The sequence below is a fragment of the Chenopodium album genome, chromosome 2, assembly GCF_948465745.1.
Source record: "Chenopodium album chromosome 2, dcCheAlbu1.1, whole genome shotgun sequence".
NCBI classification, from domain to species: Eukaryota; Viridiplantae; Streptophyta; class Magnoliopsida; order Caryophyllales; family Amaranthaceae; genus Chenopodium; species Chenopodium album.
The window spans coordinates 70,925,798-70,942,971 of record NC_137835.1 but is presented as its reverse complement, the minus strand read 5'-3'; the positions used below and the strand labels follow the sequence as shown (position 1 = coordinate 70,942,971).

General features: G+C 37.1%; 3 protein-coding genes across 3 annotated transcripts; all 3 read left to right on the top strand.

Annotated features, from left to right (window-relative positions):
• Nucleotides 1–9,277: 9,277 nt before the first annotated feature.
• Nucleotides 9,278–10,285, top strand: LOC145575151 (uncharacterized). Its single transcript, XM_081633062.1, has 2 exons — nucleotides 9,278–9,621; nucleotides 9,709–10,285. The coding sequence occupies exons 1-2, from the start codon at nucleotides 9,278–9,280 to the stop codon at nucleotides 10,283–10,285; spliced, it is 921 nt and encodes a 306-aa protein (XP_081489188.1).
• Nucleotides 10,286–10,295: 10 nt separating this feature from the next.
• On the top strand, nucleotides 10,296–12,188 carry LOC145575142 (uncharacterized). The gene has a single exon (XM_081633054.1). It carries the CDS (start codon nucleotides 10,296–10,298, stop codon nucleotides 12,186–12,188), a length of 1,893 nt encoding a protein of 630 aa, XP_081489180.1.
• A 2,804-nt stretch (nucleotides 12,189–14,992) lies between these two features.
• LOC145575136 (replication protein A 70 kDa DNA-binding subunit D-like) lies at nucleotides 14,993–16,712 on the top strand. Its single transcript, XM_081633048.1, has 8 exons — nucleotides 14,993–15,136; nucleotides 15,219–15,480; nucleotides 15,588–15,687; nucleotides 15,769–15,899; nucleotides 15,970–16,048; nucleotides 16,163–16,274; nucleotides 16,351–16,476; nucleotides 16,566–16,712. Exons 1-8 carry the CDS (start codon nucleotides 14,993–14,995, stop codon nucleotides 16,710–16,712), a joined length of 1,101 nt encoding a protein of 366 aa, XP_081489174.1.
• Nucleotides 16,713–17,174: the final 462 nt, after the last annotated feature.

The following is a 17,174-nucleotide window of genomic DNA, read 5'->3' as shown; positions in this document are numbered from 1 at the left end:
GTTGGGTATGGGTCGGGTCAGGTCATTTTCAGGTTTTGGGTCATTTTCGGGTCAATATTTTTGGGTTATTTTCGGGTCGTGGGTCGGGTCATCGGATCTGGGTTAGGATTGTCAGGTTTAGATAGGACACTATTAAATTTTACACATATGTAATAAAATATTTAGTAACGTGACATGTTTTACTAAAGTACTTCATAGTTCATATCCCTAAACCTAAAAAAGCACCAAGCATCATTTTTTTCCCCTCCTTATGAATAGTGCTCTGACCATATTGCCCTTGTATTTGTTCTTGATAATTCCTTATGAATAGTGTGCTCCCCGAATTGCCCTCATAAATATGTCATGTGCTGCTGAAGATTTCTGCCCAAAGTGCCCTTGCTTTTGTGTGAGGTCTTTCTTTGTCAATAGTGTCATGCCCACATTGCCCTTCTGTATTTGTGCATGTGAGGGTCTATGTGGTCCCTCAAAATTGTCCACGTTGTATTTTTAAAAGAAACCACGTGTTGCGGGGTGGGTCAGCTTTCTTCTTCCTCAGCTTGACAATGGAGGTTATTTGGAGTTCATAACTGCTTCTTTGAGGGCGAGATTGCTAGGGAGAGCAGGAGGTTAGTCTTAAATTAGTTATTGTGCGGAATAGCCGGGATAATTTTGTTCAGTCCACTTACTGCTGCTTGCTAGCCTTCTTCATTGGTTGTTCAATTTGTTCAGATTTATTAGTGCATGTTCGTTTATAAGTAAGTTAATAATTGCTTAGTAAGCCATTCTTTTACAGCTTTGTTAGGTGTTACTCTGCAAAAGTGGGTTACTAATGTGCTGCTTGATTAATTAGTTGTAACTTGTTTAACTATGTTATTAGTTTTGGAAGAGGTTAAAATGGCCAATTGATAATTAGATTGTTTAAGATCTTATAAAGTTATGAGGGTGTTTTGTTAGGTGTTACTCTGCAAAAGTGGGTTACTAATGTGCTGCTTGATTAATTAGTTGTAACTTGTTTAGCTATGTTATTAGTTTTGGAAGGGGTTAAAATGGCCAATTGATAATTAGGTTGTTTAAGATCTTATAAAGTTATGAGGGTGTTTAGTTAATTATTTTTAATAAGTAGCACTGACATTTTATTCTGCCTGTTCAGCAGAACATTCTTTGGACCAGTGGGTTTTCGATACTCATTTTACTTGGAATATGAAGCTGAAGCATTGCATTACACACTGGTCTGTCTTTGTTTACAATGGGTAAGAGCATTACTCTTTTAAAGAAGCTTATTTGGTTTTTGGGCAGTGGGTTTGGCTGCTTGTTTTGTGATAATGAGCTTGTAAGGTTGTCATTAGATCAACGCATGCTTACTTTATTGTAGGCTTTAATAGGTGAACTCAATTACCTGCTGTGTTTTGCTGAACCTTTTTCTCTTTATTTTGTCTTCTACTGCTTTGTTGGTTAATAAATACAGGGAGGGTTTATTTGGTTTCCTGCATATGCACTATACAGCTCAGATTTCATGGAGGTTGCATTAGAGGTAATGCAGAAATTAGATCTAGATTTTACTTGTGTTGGTCAACAGCACTTCAACATTCAAGAGCTGACTATGAAAATAGAACAATTAATAACTTGCTTTGGAACATTGATCTTAGATTATGTGCACTGAGAACAATTACCTTGACTTGCTATGCTATCTTGGTTGGTGATTCACTGATCGTTAACTATTCACCCAAAAAATTGAATGCTGGACTTGCAGAAACTGACTTGCAGATCTATTTGCTGTGTGATTATAAGATTGTACCATTTACTGGCTAATTAACTCTGTCTTATTTTGCTAAAAACAATAATTGTGTGGGTTCAAGATTGGCTACCATGTGTTTGTTGAGGGGACGCATTGTGTTACTTAATTGTGCTTTACTCTTGATGGGTTACCATGGCCTTGCTAAGGAACAATTACAAGTTTACTGTTGTTGCATTGTTAATGCTTAGGTTTAGATTGCTTGCTTTGGGTTTCTGCCCTATGCCATTGTCAAAGTAATGGAGTGCTTGCAAATTGTGCATTTTTTTTTACCAGCTTATTAGTTAATCAGTTACAGTTTTTTCAGATTATTTTGATAAAATGCTGAATTTTCTGTTTTTGTTTTGGCTTCATGTTGTGCAGAGTTATGACCTTGCAATGGCTGCAGATGAAGTTCCTGCTGTGAGTATTTCTGAAACCTTTCTATGTATACCTGATTTGGCTCATGTGTTTGTTTAGTTGCTGTTTTTAGCTGATGCTAAATTTGCTATGTTCATTTCACATTTTTCCACTTGTTAAATAAGCTGGCAGTATGCCTTGTCTGGATGTGGTTTTTATTGTTCCTATTGATGCATTGTGTGGGTTCAAGATTGGCTACCATGGGTTTGTTGAGGGGATGCATTGTGTTAGCAAAGTGATGCCAAGCTAGGCAGCTTGATTTTGTGTTATGCTACCTTTATTGTTTTTTCTTCTTTGCTGTATCATGTTGCATGTCTTAGTTGCTTTTATTAGCTGAGTATATATGAGGTAGCTGTTTTTTTTAAAAAAAGAATGCAGTTCCTTTGGCTACATGAGCATGATACCGTGTTCTTAGATGCTTTTATAAATTGCGTATGTACTTAGTTTATTATGACTAGGGTATAGAATTACAATGTTCTTGTGGAATGCGTTTGCCTTTTTAAAAATGTAGCTAAGGTTATTAGATGTCTACGCTAGAATCAGTTGCATACATACTTTTCTCATGTCATGGGTGTGCACACAGGTGGGTGGGCATGAAACTCGGAAAGTTTCTATTTCTTTTACCCACCTCCTCCATCAGGTTGTTGCGTACCTGAAACTTCATGTGCCAACTTACTATTTGGTGGATGTGAGGAAGAATGCTGTGAAGATTGTCATGGAGACTGATCCAGGTTTGGGTCCTTCTGTGTATGAGGGTGGTCCTGCTACAACAGTTAGGGAATCCCGGGAAAAGGCTGCTGAAAATGCTGTCCGTGCTCTTCGGATGGAATTCAGTATTCAGGTTGAGGACTTCACTTCTAGGAAAATCAAAAGACTCGAACGCGCTGAGTTTTTGTATCAGATGAAGCGTATTGAGCTAGAAGCAATTGAAAGAGGGACAGGGCAGGTTCCAGTGAAGTGGCCGGCTGTGCCTGATCACAAGCGCCGAAAGAAATATGTTTGCATTGATTACATGGATGTTTTGCACACCCTGTCTTTCGAAACCAAAGTGCGTATTTCTGAAGTTGACACCTTTAATGTCGGCCCTGGAAAATTTGTATCATTGGTGACAATTTATGGATCTTTAGTTGCTACTGGAGTGGAGTGTTTCTTTAGTGCTGTGCGTGCTGACTTGAAAGCAACTAAGCAAGATGCAGCTAGGAAGGCTGTTGATTTCATACGTACTACATACAATCTTGACATGGTTGATCTGAACTATGGAAATGGGATTTATGCTGGCATAAAATGTTCCCTGGCTAGAGAGAGCTATTTAGCAGCCAAAGAACGTGTGTTAGGGATTCAAGGTGCTCTTCAGTTAGCTCCTTTTTTAGTCGAGGAAAGTTGTGTTACGCCTAAGTCTGTTGTCCATAGGATCCCAGCACCTACTCTTCCTCCACCACCACCTCTGTAATACCCCGTATTTTAATGTATTTTTATAAAGTATTTAAGTATTAGTAAAATGTATTGTTAAGGGCTTAATTAAATATTTTAAAGGGTTAAAGTATTTTAAATATAAAGTTTTATAAAAGTAAAATAAGTTTTGGGCCAAACGTTTATTAATTATTGGGCAATGTAAATTATTCCTACATACTCTTATTGGAATAACCCATTCCAAACCCATAACTTAAGCCCTATCCCATAACTCAAGCCCACATTTTTATAAGCCCAAACTTAACCCTACACTTTTTACTCTATAAATACCCCATGAATCCCCAAAAATTTCCCACACAAAAAGGTTAGTCTTATTTTCTCTCTCCTTTGTTTTATTAATTTGTGTAATTATAATTATTGATTTATGGGTTTTGATTTTATTAAATTTTATTTTGATGATTGAACTTTATAATTTTCAGATTTTGTAAATTTTATAACCTAGGGTTTTTAATTATTGAAAATCATGATTTTAGGGTTTTTATGAATAATTGATTTAGGGCTTTTTATAGTAATGATGTTTTGAAATTTTGGTGATTATAACTACTAATTAGTTTAATTTAATTCCAGATTTATTTTGAACACGCAAAATTCATGTTTCAATAATTAGATTTCCGTTCGTTAATATTAATCTCGTTTTAATCCCGATCAGGTTCTAAACTCCTCCGATTTTGATAAAATAGTAAAGTTTTTCGAGTAGAAACAACGTTTTAAGAAAGACTCACTACCTTTGGTAGTGAGCACCACCCTCTCGTGGCCAAATTCAGCCTCTAAATCGATTTTTGAGCAGTTTTTGATTTTTAACGAAGTTTTTTTTTTTTATGCTTTAAATTTTATCTTTGAGTTTAGGGGTAAGAGATAATTTAATGTTTCTATGGATAATTTAAGTATAAAGATGTATTTTGATGAAGTTTTAAAGGATTTTTGATTAGTTTAAAATGTTGGAATTTTATTTAAAGTAGTATAATTGTGATTTTTAATAAAAGGGTGTGATTATCCATTAAAAAGGAGTTTAATTAGGGGTTTTTAAATAATTTTCAGATTATTATAAGTTATTTAAAGTGAGTTTAAGTTGCTGGAAATTGTGTATACAAGGGTAATTAATATAGTATTATTGTCCCTTTATGTAGGAGACTTGGTTCGAGAATTGTTGTAGAGTACTCGATTATTTTAAGAGCTTATTTGAGGTACGTTCGCGTACTTAGCATATTTTGATGATGTAGAATCATGCTAGGTTTAATTTCAATCAATTACAAGTAGTATCATGCTAAGGTTTATGTATTCAATTGTGAATTATTGGTGTTGGTGATTGAACTGTGAAGCATGAATTATTTGTGATGGTTTATGGATTGGAAAAATTATATTTTGGCATGATTATATGGACTACATATTTATTTATGGCATGATAGAGAGCATGTTTAATTAAACTAATTGTTTAATTATGTTTGGAATATTGAAAAGAAATTTTATTATGGTTCATATAATTTTTATTGACGCTTTAAGCATGAGAAAGGAGCTATATAAGTGTCTATGTACACAAGGAATAAATTGTATGTTGGTGTCTTTGTGCACTTAAGGTGTTTTAACACCGAGGTATAGGATTGTTGGCGCTTTATGCGTTTAAGGTGTCTTCGACACTGAGGTAGAATTAAAAAGGGTTCAACATTAAATATTATGTGGTCACTAATGATTCAAGAATTAAATTGGTATATTTGTTTGATTGAATAATTATTGTTGATTGACTTATTATGCCTTGAGAGTCATCACCAAGTCTAATAATGTGTAAATAACGTAAAGTGAAAGAGATTACGCACCAAAACTCTTGGAACGTATATACCTTAAGTATGAACATATGGGGGGAATTATGTGACTTTATATTTGATCATAACTTCTAACGGAGTACAAGACGCTGTATATTCCTTTTTATTATTATGCGCTGGAATTCCGCCACCTATGTGTGGCACAGGTTTGTTGCTGGCACGGTTAGCTCCCGTGTCAGTTAACCCCAATTTATTTGGGATAGGTATAGTTGGAAACCGGTTCGATGCGTAATCAACGCTAAATGAATTATTTAGTGTCTAGTTAGAGTGTCTTGTTGATTGTTGTGTGTGCTTGTAAACAGGTGCAATGAGGTAAGTGTGTGTGATGATAGGAGAATGCATGTTAGTGTGTTTAATTACGCTTATGTACTCAGCTTTGCTGATTGTGTGTCTTGTTTGTGTCTGGCCATGTCTTTATTTTGGCCCTACGATGATCCATTTTAATGGGGAGTAGTGGGGGCAAGTAGAGATACACTTTTTAGGTATTGAAGCATGTTCATGACGGGGCATGAGTGAAGAGAGAATCATGCTAGCTTCCATTAGGATATGATGTGTTTTATGCATTGAATATTTTATTATATTACTTTATGGACTAACACAAAGGTTTGGTTGTTTCGGTTTTGAATAAGGGCCTTAAATGGTTCCAAGTTGTAGTGGATTTTATTTGACTTTGGGTTTGTTGATTTTCAACTTTACTTTTGGTTTGGTTTTTAAATTGGGTTATTTAAATAGTTTTGGTTTTCAAGTCTTCCGCTGTGTATCTTTGATAGTTGCCTTAGCGTTTTCACGGTGGCGGTAATGTCTTAGATATTCCTAAAACGTATTTTAAAAAGAGTAAAGTGTGTATTTAAAGGAAAGGAATTTCTAGGGTGTTACAACCTCACAAGCCAAGATCAAGGCCATCCTTCAGCGCTCGCTATACTGGCCACCTCTCACCCACACCGGCTGAGTTAAACAGCTTCTTCAAGCGTAGAAAGTTTGAATAGTGTGCTGCTGCATTTCACATAGAGCGATAGCTTTGCATTCTTAGTTTTTAAGTACGCTTATTTTGTTAAGGTTTATAGTTATGGTCTGATTCCATTTTTTTGTACTTGTGTGTACATGTAGTTGGCAAAGACTTGTATTCTATCATTTTGCCATTTAGTTTTATAGTTAAAGCTGCTCTATGTGTACCTGTAATTGGCAAAACTGGTGTACTGCTTTTGCTTAGTATAATGTATTGCAACCTTTTGTGGTTAATCAATGATATAAAATTGTTTTGACATGCTTTACAATATTTAAGTGCTTATTTTAAAAGGTTACCAGAATATTTGTATTTAGTACTTTGCTCTTTATGTTTTTGGTTTTTTGCTAAACCTTAATACGTAGACACTGGTTTTGGCCAAAATAGATGGCTAATGTGACCAGTCTGCATTTCTTCCCAATCCCAAGTTTAATTAGGTGCATTCCTTCCAGCACAGTTTGTTTGCTTGGCAGCTAAACTCCAGCTTTCAACTGTTTGTGCTGCACCAACCTTTTACTGCTACCATGAGTACTACTGCTATCTTTTGCTAAATCTGATTGTTATTTATATACCAACACCAACTCATCAATAACATAATACACCTAGAAACAAATTTTTTGGGGAGTGAATCTGAATATCTTTAATTGTATTCCAGAACGCTGCTTAGTTGCTAAGAAGGGTCCTGCAAAAACTAGGACTAGCAAGCGTTTACAGGGCTTACAAGCTTTGTCTGGGACACCTGTTTCAATAAGGTCATTTGTTGTTCTGGTTGCAAATGTACCCTGCTAATTTACTCACAGTGTTTGCTCACACTTTTTTTCACATTCAGTTAAATTCCCTATTTGCTTGTATCATACAGAGAACCTAATGAGGCATGCTTAGCCAGAGGTGATCAATTGTCTGCCGGATTGCTGAACAGAAGTAAAAGTAAGCACAATTATATGTCTTTTGGATAAGTACTATGGCTGTGAACTGTAAAGATCTTAGACTGATACTCATAGGGCATGCTAAATGAACACTCCTAACTATAAACCACAGTCTTGAATTATGCATTGCTTTATTGCTGCACTTAGATAACATGGTCTTTTGATTATAGGCCCTCATGTCTTGCCTGTTAATGCACCTAAATTGAATAGTGCACAAACTGCCAGTGAGGCTACTGGAAGGCCACTTTTAGACCAGTGCATGCTGTATCAGAATACTACTAATAATCCGAGAACTAGCAAGCGCAAGCGAGCAATTGCTTCTATGTCTGAACCACCTGTTCCTATAAGGTCTTACTGCTTCTATTTGTCACTAAGACACATATTTTTTTCTATTTAATGGTTAACAACATCACTTCTTTAGCATTGACTGGTTGCTGTGAATATAGGGAAATAAGTGAAACCAGTGAACAAGGCAAAACAAGGAACCCAAAGTTGAAGAAATCACAAACTAAGACAACCAGTAAGTGTACATGGTATAGTTCAGAATAGCATATCATATAGACTTAATAATAACCTCTTCAGATTTGCATTTCTGCTTTTACAACAAATTGAACAATTTTCCCTGGCAACTCTATAACCCAGCATCATCAGGATCTAGAGTAGAGGTTATTCATTTATTATAAAGTAGCAAAATCTAAAATGGCTTACAACATAACAAAAACAAGCTAAAATTCAGAGTGCACAATTCCCTGCCAACATTAAGATCATAATAACCATTCTTCATTGTCAAGCCATTTACATGAAGATCCCATAAAATTTTTATTTTGTGTATTATCCCCACCACAAGTGTTGGATGACTATATCACTTTTCACTTCATTTTCTTCGACAATGTCTTTGTTCACATCTTCATGAGCTATTCTAGCATCCTCATCATTAACAGCAATGGTGGCATCTTCATTGCAGTTTCTGTTTAGCATTTTTCTCTTTCTTAACTGCACAGCAGGTGCAAATTCACCAGCTTTGCTTGCAACATTCTTTCTAGCTTTTTTCCCTTTACCAAGCTTCCTGATCTTTAAAACCTCAGTTGATATTTCATCTAATTTCCTCTTTAGCTTTGTTATCCTCTTTTCTGCATCAGAATGAACAGACATGGCATTAGATGATTTTCCCTGTAGATTAGCTTCGCTTAACTCTAACACTCGAAGCCTAGCTTCAATATCATGATTCTGCATTACTGGAAATTTATCCCCATCTCCTTCCATATTCATTTGTTTGCTTTTCTTACCCCCCCCCCCCCCAAAAAAAGAGGGTAATTTTAAATCTACACCACAGCTAGCTCAGGCAAAGGTCAGTAGGTTAGCCTGTGGAAACAAAAATACAATTCAAAGTGACCTCTTCCCTTTTATAATGAAATTCATATTAGGTGTTAATATTGCAAATAGACTTTTCAGTATAGTTTTTTAACAGCAAGCTAAGCTTTGACACAACAGCTATTTAATTATCATTGTCCATGAGGCAAAAGGTTGACACATAAACACTTTATATATGCAGTGACCACTATTAATGCTATCTTAACAACAAAACTGTACACATTACCTTTTCAGTTAGTTTTTAGATGCCTGATTGCTTAGACCTTGCTTCTGACATTTACATATCACAGAGATTGCTGCTGCGTAATGAACTTGCTTGTTTTCATCATACCTCTTAGCCTATCATTGTGTGCCATATCTGACAGACATTGCAAGCATCCTGATTTCAGGTCTAGCAGATGCAAGTGGTACTTCAGCTAGGCATATTTCGCCTCGTGAATATTATGCTTACAAGTTGCAATCTCGGCCAAACAACATGCTTCTTAAAGCAGGCTGATGTCTTCAGCAATATATAGTCGATATGTATGTGAAGATTGAAAATACTCGCCTAGATTTTTTCCGACACAATCAACATGCAATCAGAGCTGATTTGTACCAGGGGATCTTAGAATCAATTGAGAGTGGCGAAACAAATCCCATGAATGTTGGCCGGCGAGTTATATTACCTCCAACTTTTATTGGTGGTCCACGAGACATGAAGCGCCGCTACTTAAATGCAATGGCTTTGGTTCAGCGATTCGGTAAGCCAGATCTGTTTGTCACAATGACTTGCAATGCTAATTGGCAAGAGATTAAGGCAGAACTGGCTCCTGGGGAAGCAGCGCAAAACCGACCAGATCTTGTTGCTCGTGTTTTCCGGGCAAAGTTGATCTGCTTGAAAAAAAAAATAATGAAGAAGCATATTTTTGGAAAAGTTGCTGCTATGATATATGTGGTTGAATTCCAAAAAAGGGGCCTACCTCATGCACACTTTCTCATTATCTTAAAACCAGGCGGCAAGATCCAAAATCCTACAGATTTTGATCGCTTTGTCTCTGCAGAGCTGCCACCTCACAGCTCCCCGGAACTTCGGAAGATTGTGGTACGACATATGATGCATGGGCCATGTGGAGAAATTAACCCTGAATGTGCATGCATGACTACAAAGCACAATTCTCCCCTGTCTTGTAAATATGGCTACCCGAAACATTTTTTACATGAAACAACGAACCACGATGATGGATATCCCATGTACAAAAGAAGAGATACGGGAGAAAGTGTCCGAATAAGGGGTGCAAGCCTTGATAACCGCTGGGTCATTCCATACAATCCATACCTTTCAATGTTATTTGATTGCCATTTGAATGTAGAAGTGTGCTCATCTATTAAGACTGTGAAGTATCTGTACAAGTATGTTTATAAGGGCCATGATAGGGTTTCTTTCAATGTGGTTGGTACAGAAAAAAATTCTGAAGATGAAATAGAGAGGTTTCAGTCTGGACGATGGGTGTCACCATGTGAGGCAGCTTGGCGAATTTTTTTCCTTTAATCTCTTTGAGATGTACCCACCTGTGCAACAATTGGTAGTGCATCTGGAAAACATGCAAACTGTTCAGTTACGTGCTCATGAACAGTTAGATTCTGCCATGCTAAATGAGCGTAGATCCAAAACTCAATTGTCAGAATTTTTTAAGGCAAATGCAGCCTCACCTCAAGGTACAGGATACCTTTACAGCGAATTTATAGAGCACAACAGATGGGATGCCGGTAAGAAAAGATGGTTTCAACGGCAAAACAAGAAACTTGTGGTTGGTCGGCTGTCAAGTGTGACACCAGCAGAAGGAGAGCGGTTTTTCTTACGGCTGTTGCTGGTTAATGTACGCAGCCCTAAGTCATTCATTGACCTTCGGACTGTTAATGGATTACTTTGCGCCACTTTTCAAGAAGCAGCTATTAAAAGAGGCTTATGTGAGGAAGACAATGTTGTTCATGCATGCTTGGCTGAAGCAGCAGAAATACACTTGCCAGGAGCCTTACGGCGCTTATTTGCAGCTGTTTGTGTGTTCTGCAACTCCACTGACCCTAATAGACTGTGGCAGCGATTCTACAATGACCTATCTATTGATTACAGGCATGCTGATCCTGGGAGCAAATTCCGTGTTAAGTTGCTGACTATACAGTCAATTGAACGGCATTTAGAGTCTATGGGAAAATCATTAGCTCATTTCCATCTTGATCACTTACATGAAGAGCTACTTGAAGAGCTGAACAGAACAAAAGACATCATTGATGCCTTAGATGCACCTATTCCTCAGGAGTGTATTGATTATAGAGGCAAACTGAACTCAGCTCAGCAAATTGCATTTGACAGGATTATTTCTCAAGTCCAATCAGGAAAGCCTGGCTGTTTCTTTGTTGATGGTCCTGGAGGAACTGACAAAACATTCTTATACAATCCGTTATACGCAGAGGTTCGCATGTCAAGAAAGATTGTTATGCCAACAGCTACATCAGGGATTGCTGCAGCAAACATCCCTTCTGGAAGAACAGCGCACTCAAGATTTAAGATTCCCCTGGATTCAGAGACATCTCTTGCCTGTGATGTTCCCAAACAAGGCAGCCTAGCTGCTTTAATCAGAGAAACAACTCTTATTATTTGGGATGAAGCTTCAATGGCTAAAAAAGAAAACATTGAATCAGTTGAGCTTTTGCTTCGTGACCTTTGTGACGCAGAACAACGATTTGGTGGAAAGATTGTAGTTTTTGGGGGAGATTTTAGGCAGGTTTTTCCAGTTGTTCCTCGCAAAACTCAAAGAGAAGCTGTTGCAGCAAGCCTGGTAAACTCACATATTTGGCCTTGGCTAGAGAAGCTACACCTAACTGAAAACATCAGAGCAAGAGAAGATCCCCCATATGCTTCATTTCTGCTGAGTTTGGGCAATGGCCAGCTGCAATCTAATGGAAATGCTTATGTTCAGGTTCCTCCTCACATTGTGAGTTATTATCATGAGAGTGATGATCCTATCAATCACCTAGCTGCTACTGCATTTCTTGAATTAGAACATGCAGTATTTTCACCAGATATCTTCACAGAGAGAGCCATTCTTACACCATTGAATGATGCAGTTGATGCTATTAACACAGTTCTCATAGACAAATTTCCAGGAAACTCTGTAATTTACAAGAGCTTTGACAGCATGCTAGATGACAATTGTGCCATTTACCTTACAGAGTTCCTAAACCAGCTAGCCCCTGGTGGTATGACTCCGCATGAACTTGTTCTTAAAATAAACAGTCCTGTAATATTGCTCAGAAACATTGATCCAGCAGATGGGCTTTGCAATGGAACGCGTCTTATATGCAAGTCTTTCAAAAGGAATGTAATTGTTTGTTCTATAGCCACTGGTCATCGTCGAGGAGAGCTTGTATTCATTCATCGTGTTAATCTCTGACCTCCATCATCAACAAAATATCCTATTCAGTTTGAGCGAATTCAATTCCCTCTGAAACTCAACTTTGCAATGACTGTAAACAAATCTCAAGGCCAGACACTAAGCCAAGTGATAGTTTACCTCCCACAACCATGCTTTTCCCATGGACAGCTATATGTTGCCTTGTCAAGGGCAAAGAAGTCAGCTAAAGTGACTGTGATCACAACATACCCAAATGAACAACACACTTCACCGGTCCTGAAAAACGTTGTAGCGTATGATGTCTTGCAATTATCTGGCATAACATGATACGTGAATGTAAAGGTATAGCTCCCTAATTACTTAATCTGCTAGCCTAATTTTAAATCAACTATTCTACATGCTGTAACTAATATAATATTTACCATGTTACAAATGCAGGTTCTTTTGCTTCTATATATCTATAATGTAATTGAGCCTAAGGTTAAGCTTTCTAAATTCTTGTAAGCTCATTTGTGTTAAAGCACAATAAAATGGTTCTAGAGATATTTATGTTTACAGCCATGTATTATGTTATATGATATATACAGTTACTTTTGCACCTATTGCATGTGATTTTTTTTTCCCCACTTTTCTATTTTTAAATACAATCTTAAGTACATTGAAATTGGTAACACAAAAATGGAAATATCCTAGGTTTTCCAACCTTATTACCCTTAAAAAAAATGAATCAGATTTGCTATAAAGACAAATCTTATTTTTGCTTTTGTATTACATCTTTGCTTTTGTAGCTGTATTGCAGCAAAACATCATTCATTCTATTACCCACAGTACAAATTTCAGCATTTACTTTTCCCACACACATCTTATTGACTGATGGTCCATACTATGCTCTACTTTATTTTAGAGAAAATAACAGACTTACTGCACAGCAGGTTTCTAGCCATTGTCTTGCTTAATGCACTTCTTAATCCGCTGGATAATAAAAAGGTCCACACCAAAGCAAGATACCCTGAATATTACATAGGACTCATGTTAAGTCTAGAAGCCTCTGATGCTATTTAAAATCATAATATTTCACAGAGAACATTTACTTCTAGCTTTTCTCTCTGTCACTTTAGTTTTCTGCTGCTGTGATCTAGCAAAAACTGCTTGCAAACCCACTCTAACAAGGTACGTCCATAAATGATTTTCCTCTTCAATTTAAACTCAGTTTTTCATTTGTAATTTTCTTTTTGCTTTCAAATTAGCAATGCCTTGCTATTGTCTAGATTCAATTTACAAAGATAGGACACAATCCCTCACTCTAGCTTACTTGCTAAGCCACTTAACAAACCATGTACCTAAAACTTCATTTGTATAATTCTATGACAGATAATCATGCTTTGTTTTAAAGCTAATATTATTTAGAAATTTATCAATTGCTTAATTTATACAGGGTGCATTACCTAGCTTTCGAAATTTGCATGTACACTTTAAACAACTTTCACATTACATTCTCCTAAACTTATAATCAGTGCCCTTTATACTAGCTTTGACTAGCACTTTGACACTCATTATGTAAATGCTAAGCTTATAAAAAATGCTCTTTTTGGTACATTTACCTGTAAAGCTTTGCCTTACTAAAGTTACCACTTCCTTTTATACAAGCCTTAGTTGATAATATGCTGACAATTCAAAAAATTTACAGAATTTGCTTAATTAGAACTCAGTATTAGCTAGCCATATTCAGACTTCATTTATTTGGACCACAATACACAATCTAAAAATGGTTAAACTTTTCTTTATCTTCAAGTTTGCATGGAAACCATGCCTTAAAATTCAATCTCATAGAGAATTGCTTAGTTCTGCATTAGTGAAGATAATAGGTTTTGCATGTGCAGTTGGAAAAAAAAGGACTTATTTTTTGGTAAAAACATACATAATAAATAAATCCACACAACACTAATAGATAACCATTAGTACTTAGAAAATACAACTTATAGCAATAATAACTACTACTTGGGAAATTTAAAGACAAAGTACAACTGATAAAAAACAACAACTAGCTACTCCCACTTTGAAAATCCAGCTTGAAGCTGGTATTACATGAAAACAACAATAATAAGACCTTTTTAGTTAAGAACCAGCATTAGTAAGCCTAAAAACCTACAACAAGTGTGGATATAAATTAAGAGCTCCCTTAGAAACGACCACCATAAGAAGCATCACTCTCAGGTGAATATTCCGGGCTTGAATGGTGGTGGATGTCATCCAAGCCAAGAATAATCTTAGGCTTGCTGGTTCCCTCTATTGGAGTTTCTTTCTTTGGGCTTGGTTGCTTATCTTCTGGCTCAAAGCAAAGTGCTTGCACAACTGCTTCCAGGTTCTCCACCTTCTGCTCCAAAACAGCAACCCTTTCCTCCAGAGGGCTTGACCTTTGCTGGTTGGGGAGGTCACCTTCTTTACTGCTTTCCATCTTACTCTTTCCTTTGCTGGACATTGCTGCCTACTTTGTTCTGAGAACACTAAGCTACAACACTGTAAGGGAAAAAATGAAAAGGAAGGCTTGTAAAATTGTGAACACTTACCTTTCTTTTATATATGGTTAAGTGTCACTCTATTGTCTGCAAGTTAAAGCTGTTCCTGCCAAAATAATTATTCATACTAGATTCCCTCATGTGCCTTACCATTCAATACAAGTGGCAGAGTTAATAAAATAAAACAGATATCATCCTAGATTATTTGTACATTTGAAAATCCAGTTATAGCATATTTGATTGTTAGCTACAACAAATAATGTGTGACTCTGCAAAATAAAACAACTTAGACCCATGTAACATTTTTATTTAAACTCATGTCCACAGATGAAACCTGAATACACCCCTTTGGACAAGCTTTCACCTATAACGAAAGCATACAAAGTGCGGGTTACCGTGAAAGAAAAGTCCCCTATCCGATCTCCTCCTAACAAAAAAAGATTCCAAAAGCTGGTATTCGAAGACGATGAGGTATATGTTACCATTTACCCTTCTTCTTTTCAAATATATAAGCATATGCTACTGCACATCAGCTTAATATTTTGCAATGCAGGGAAACAGCATGAAAGCTACTTTGTTCGGAGATGAATGTGACCACTTCAAGAGAGTCTTTGAACACAAGAAAAAGTATGAAATTGCTAATGCTCCGGTCAGAGTCGTAAACCCCAAGTTTAGTTCCTTCCCAGGCGAATGTGAGCTAACCTTTGGAGGCATGACTAAAATCCAACCTGTTTATCGAACTGAAGGACCTGTATTGCCAGAATACATCCCTATTGCTGATGTCCCTAAGACCAGTGGTCAGGATGATCGGTTTGGTAAGCTGCTTGTATTGTCTTCATTGCATGAAAACTTCCTTTGTGTTTACTACTTAAGACCACATCATCTCTTAGCCATAATGAACTCATCTGTTGCCGTTTGCTAGATTTGCTAGGCGTAGTGGTCCACATGGAAGATGTCCGCCAAGTGACATACAAGTCAGGCAGAGTTGCTGATGTGCGCGATATAAGCATTGTTGATGAAAGGTAACACCTCTGCTGCACATTAACAGCACCACTACCAATATACTAACCAAAATACAAACTTACAATTCCTTTCCCTTGCAGCACTGGTACTAGACCCATGATCATCTCTGCATGGGGTCAGCTTGCAACTTCTGATTGTGAACTCCTTAAGGATTGGTCATCCAGCCCCTTGGTTGTAAGCTTAACTTCTCTTAAGCCTGCAACTCACAGAGGTTATACACATTTACACCATCTATTATTTAAATGTTCTGCAATATCAAATTACTAATGCAATCTTCACAGGCTTTTCTCTGCAATCAAGTATGTCTACAGAAATTAACCCAGCCCCTGTTGGTGAGAAAGTTGAAGCTTTAAGAGCCTGGTAAGTAAACAACCTTAGTGTTCCTAGTCAGCACTAAGATTACATTGTATTATAGAATTATATTTAGCTTCCTCAGTTCAATTCACTTCTTCCTGCCCTTTTTGCTGTCAATAGGGCTCATGCACATCCAGATGTCATTACTGACTATATGGCCAGGCAACTCGAATTCATGACTGTTGGTGCTGAACCAGTTCCTACAACACTTGATCAGATCATCAAAAAAAATGTGAGCCTCTTTGGCAACTACTCCCTATCCCATTGCCACCAGCACTTAATTTTCTAACTCACCCTAAATATTCCAGGTTGACAACACTGTCCAAGAAGAGGTGTACACAATCACTGTCACAATTCCTGATGCACAGCTAAGCAATGTCATTGCTTACATTGGCTGTGATGGCTGTGGTAAACGCTGTGGAGTTGCTGCAAATGTACCATTTTTTTGTCCACATTGCCCTAACAAAAAATGCACTTCCACTGAAAGGTGCACTTTGCTTTTTAGCATGCTTATTTTATGCAGCCAACTACTACACTCAATTTTAAAACACTAACTCCAGGCCATTACAGGGTTAATTTCACCTTTGATGCAGCAGACAATAATGGAACATTCCGCCTGACTGCCTTTGGTCCAGTATGTGAGAAAATCCTCCAGTTGCCTACATTATAAATTTTTTAGAGGAAAATTAAGGTGCCTAATTAATCAAACAAGTGTCTTATTGAATAAAATCGCTTATATAAACCTATTCTTGCCATGACACTTTCTTCTATTCTATTTATCTTAGGATGATTAGAGTGACTTTGATCACCTTGCTGCAGCACTGAAGAACACACCAATGCACATCATAATTCACCCAGCACAGTCCTTGAACAGGGCAGGGGTACTTAGGTGGGTAGTGCAGTCAGTTTCCCGCGAGTGAATACTAAGTCTGCTGATCTACGGGCTCACATAAGAACACATCGTTCTCGATGAGCGTTGCTTATCATTTTGAGTTGTGTTCTTGTTTGAGACCTTGGTAATTGCTATTAGCAAGTTAGCTATTCTCTAATCACCTGCCAAAAAGACTTGCTTTTGATTGGCACTTAAATCTTGCTTTTGTTTGTATGTTGTTGTTTTGTCTTGCATGCAGTT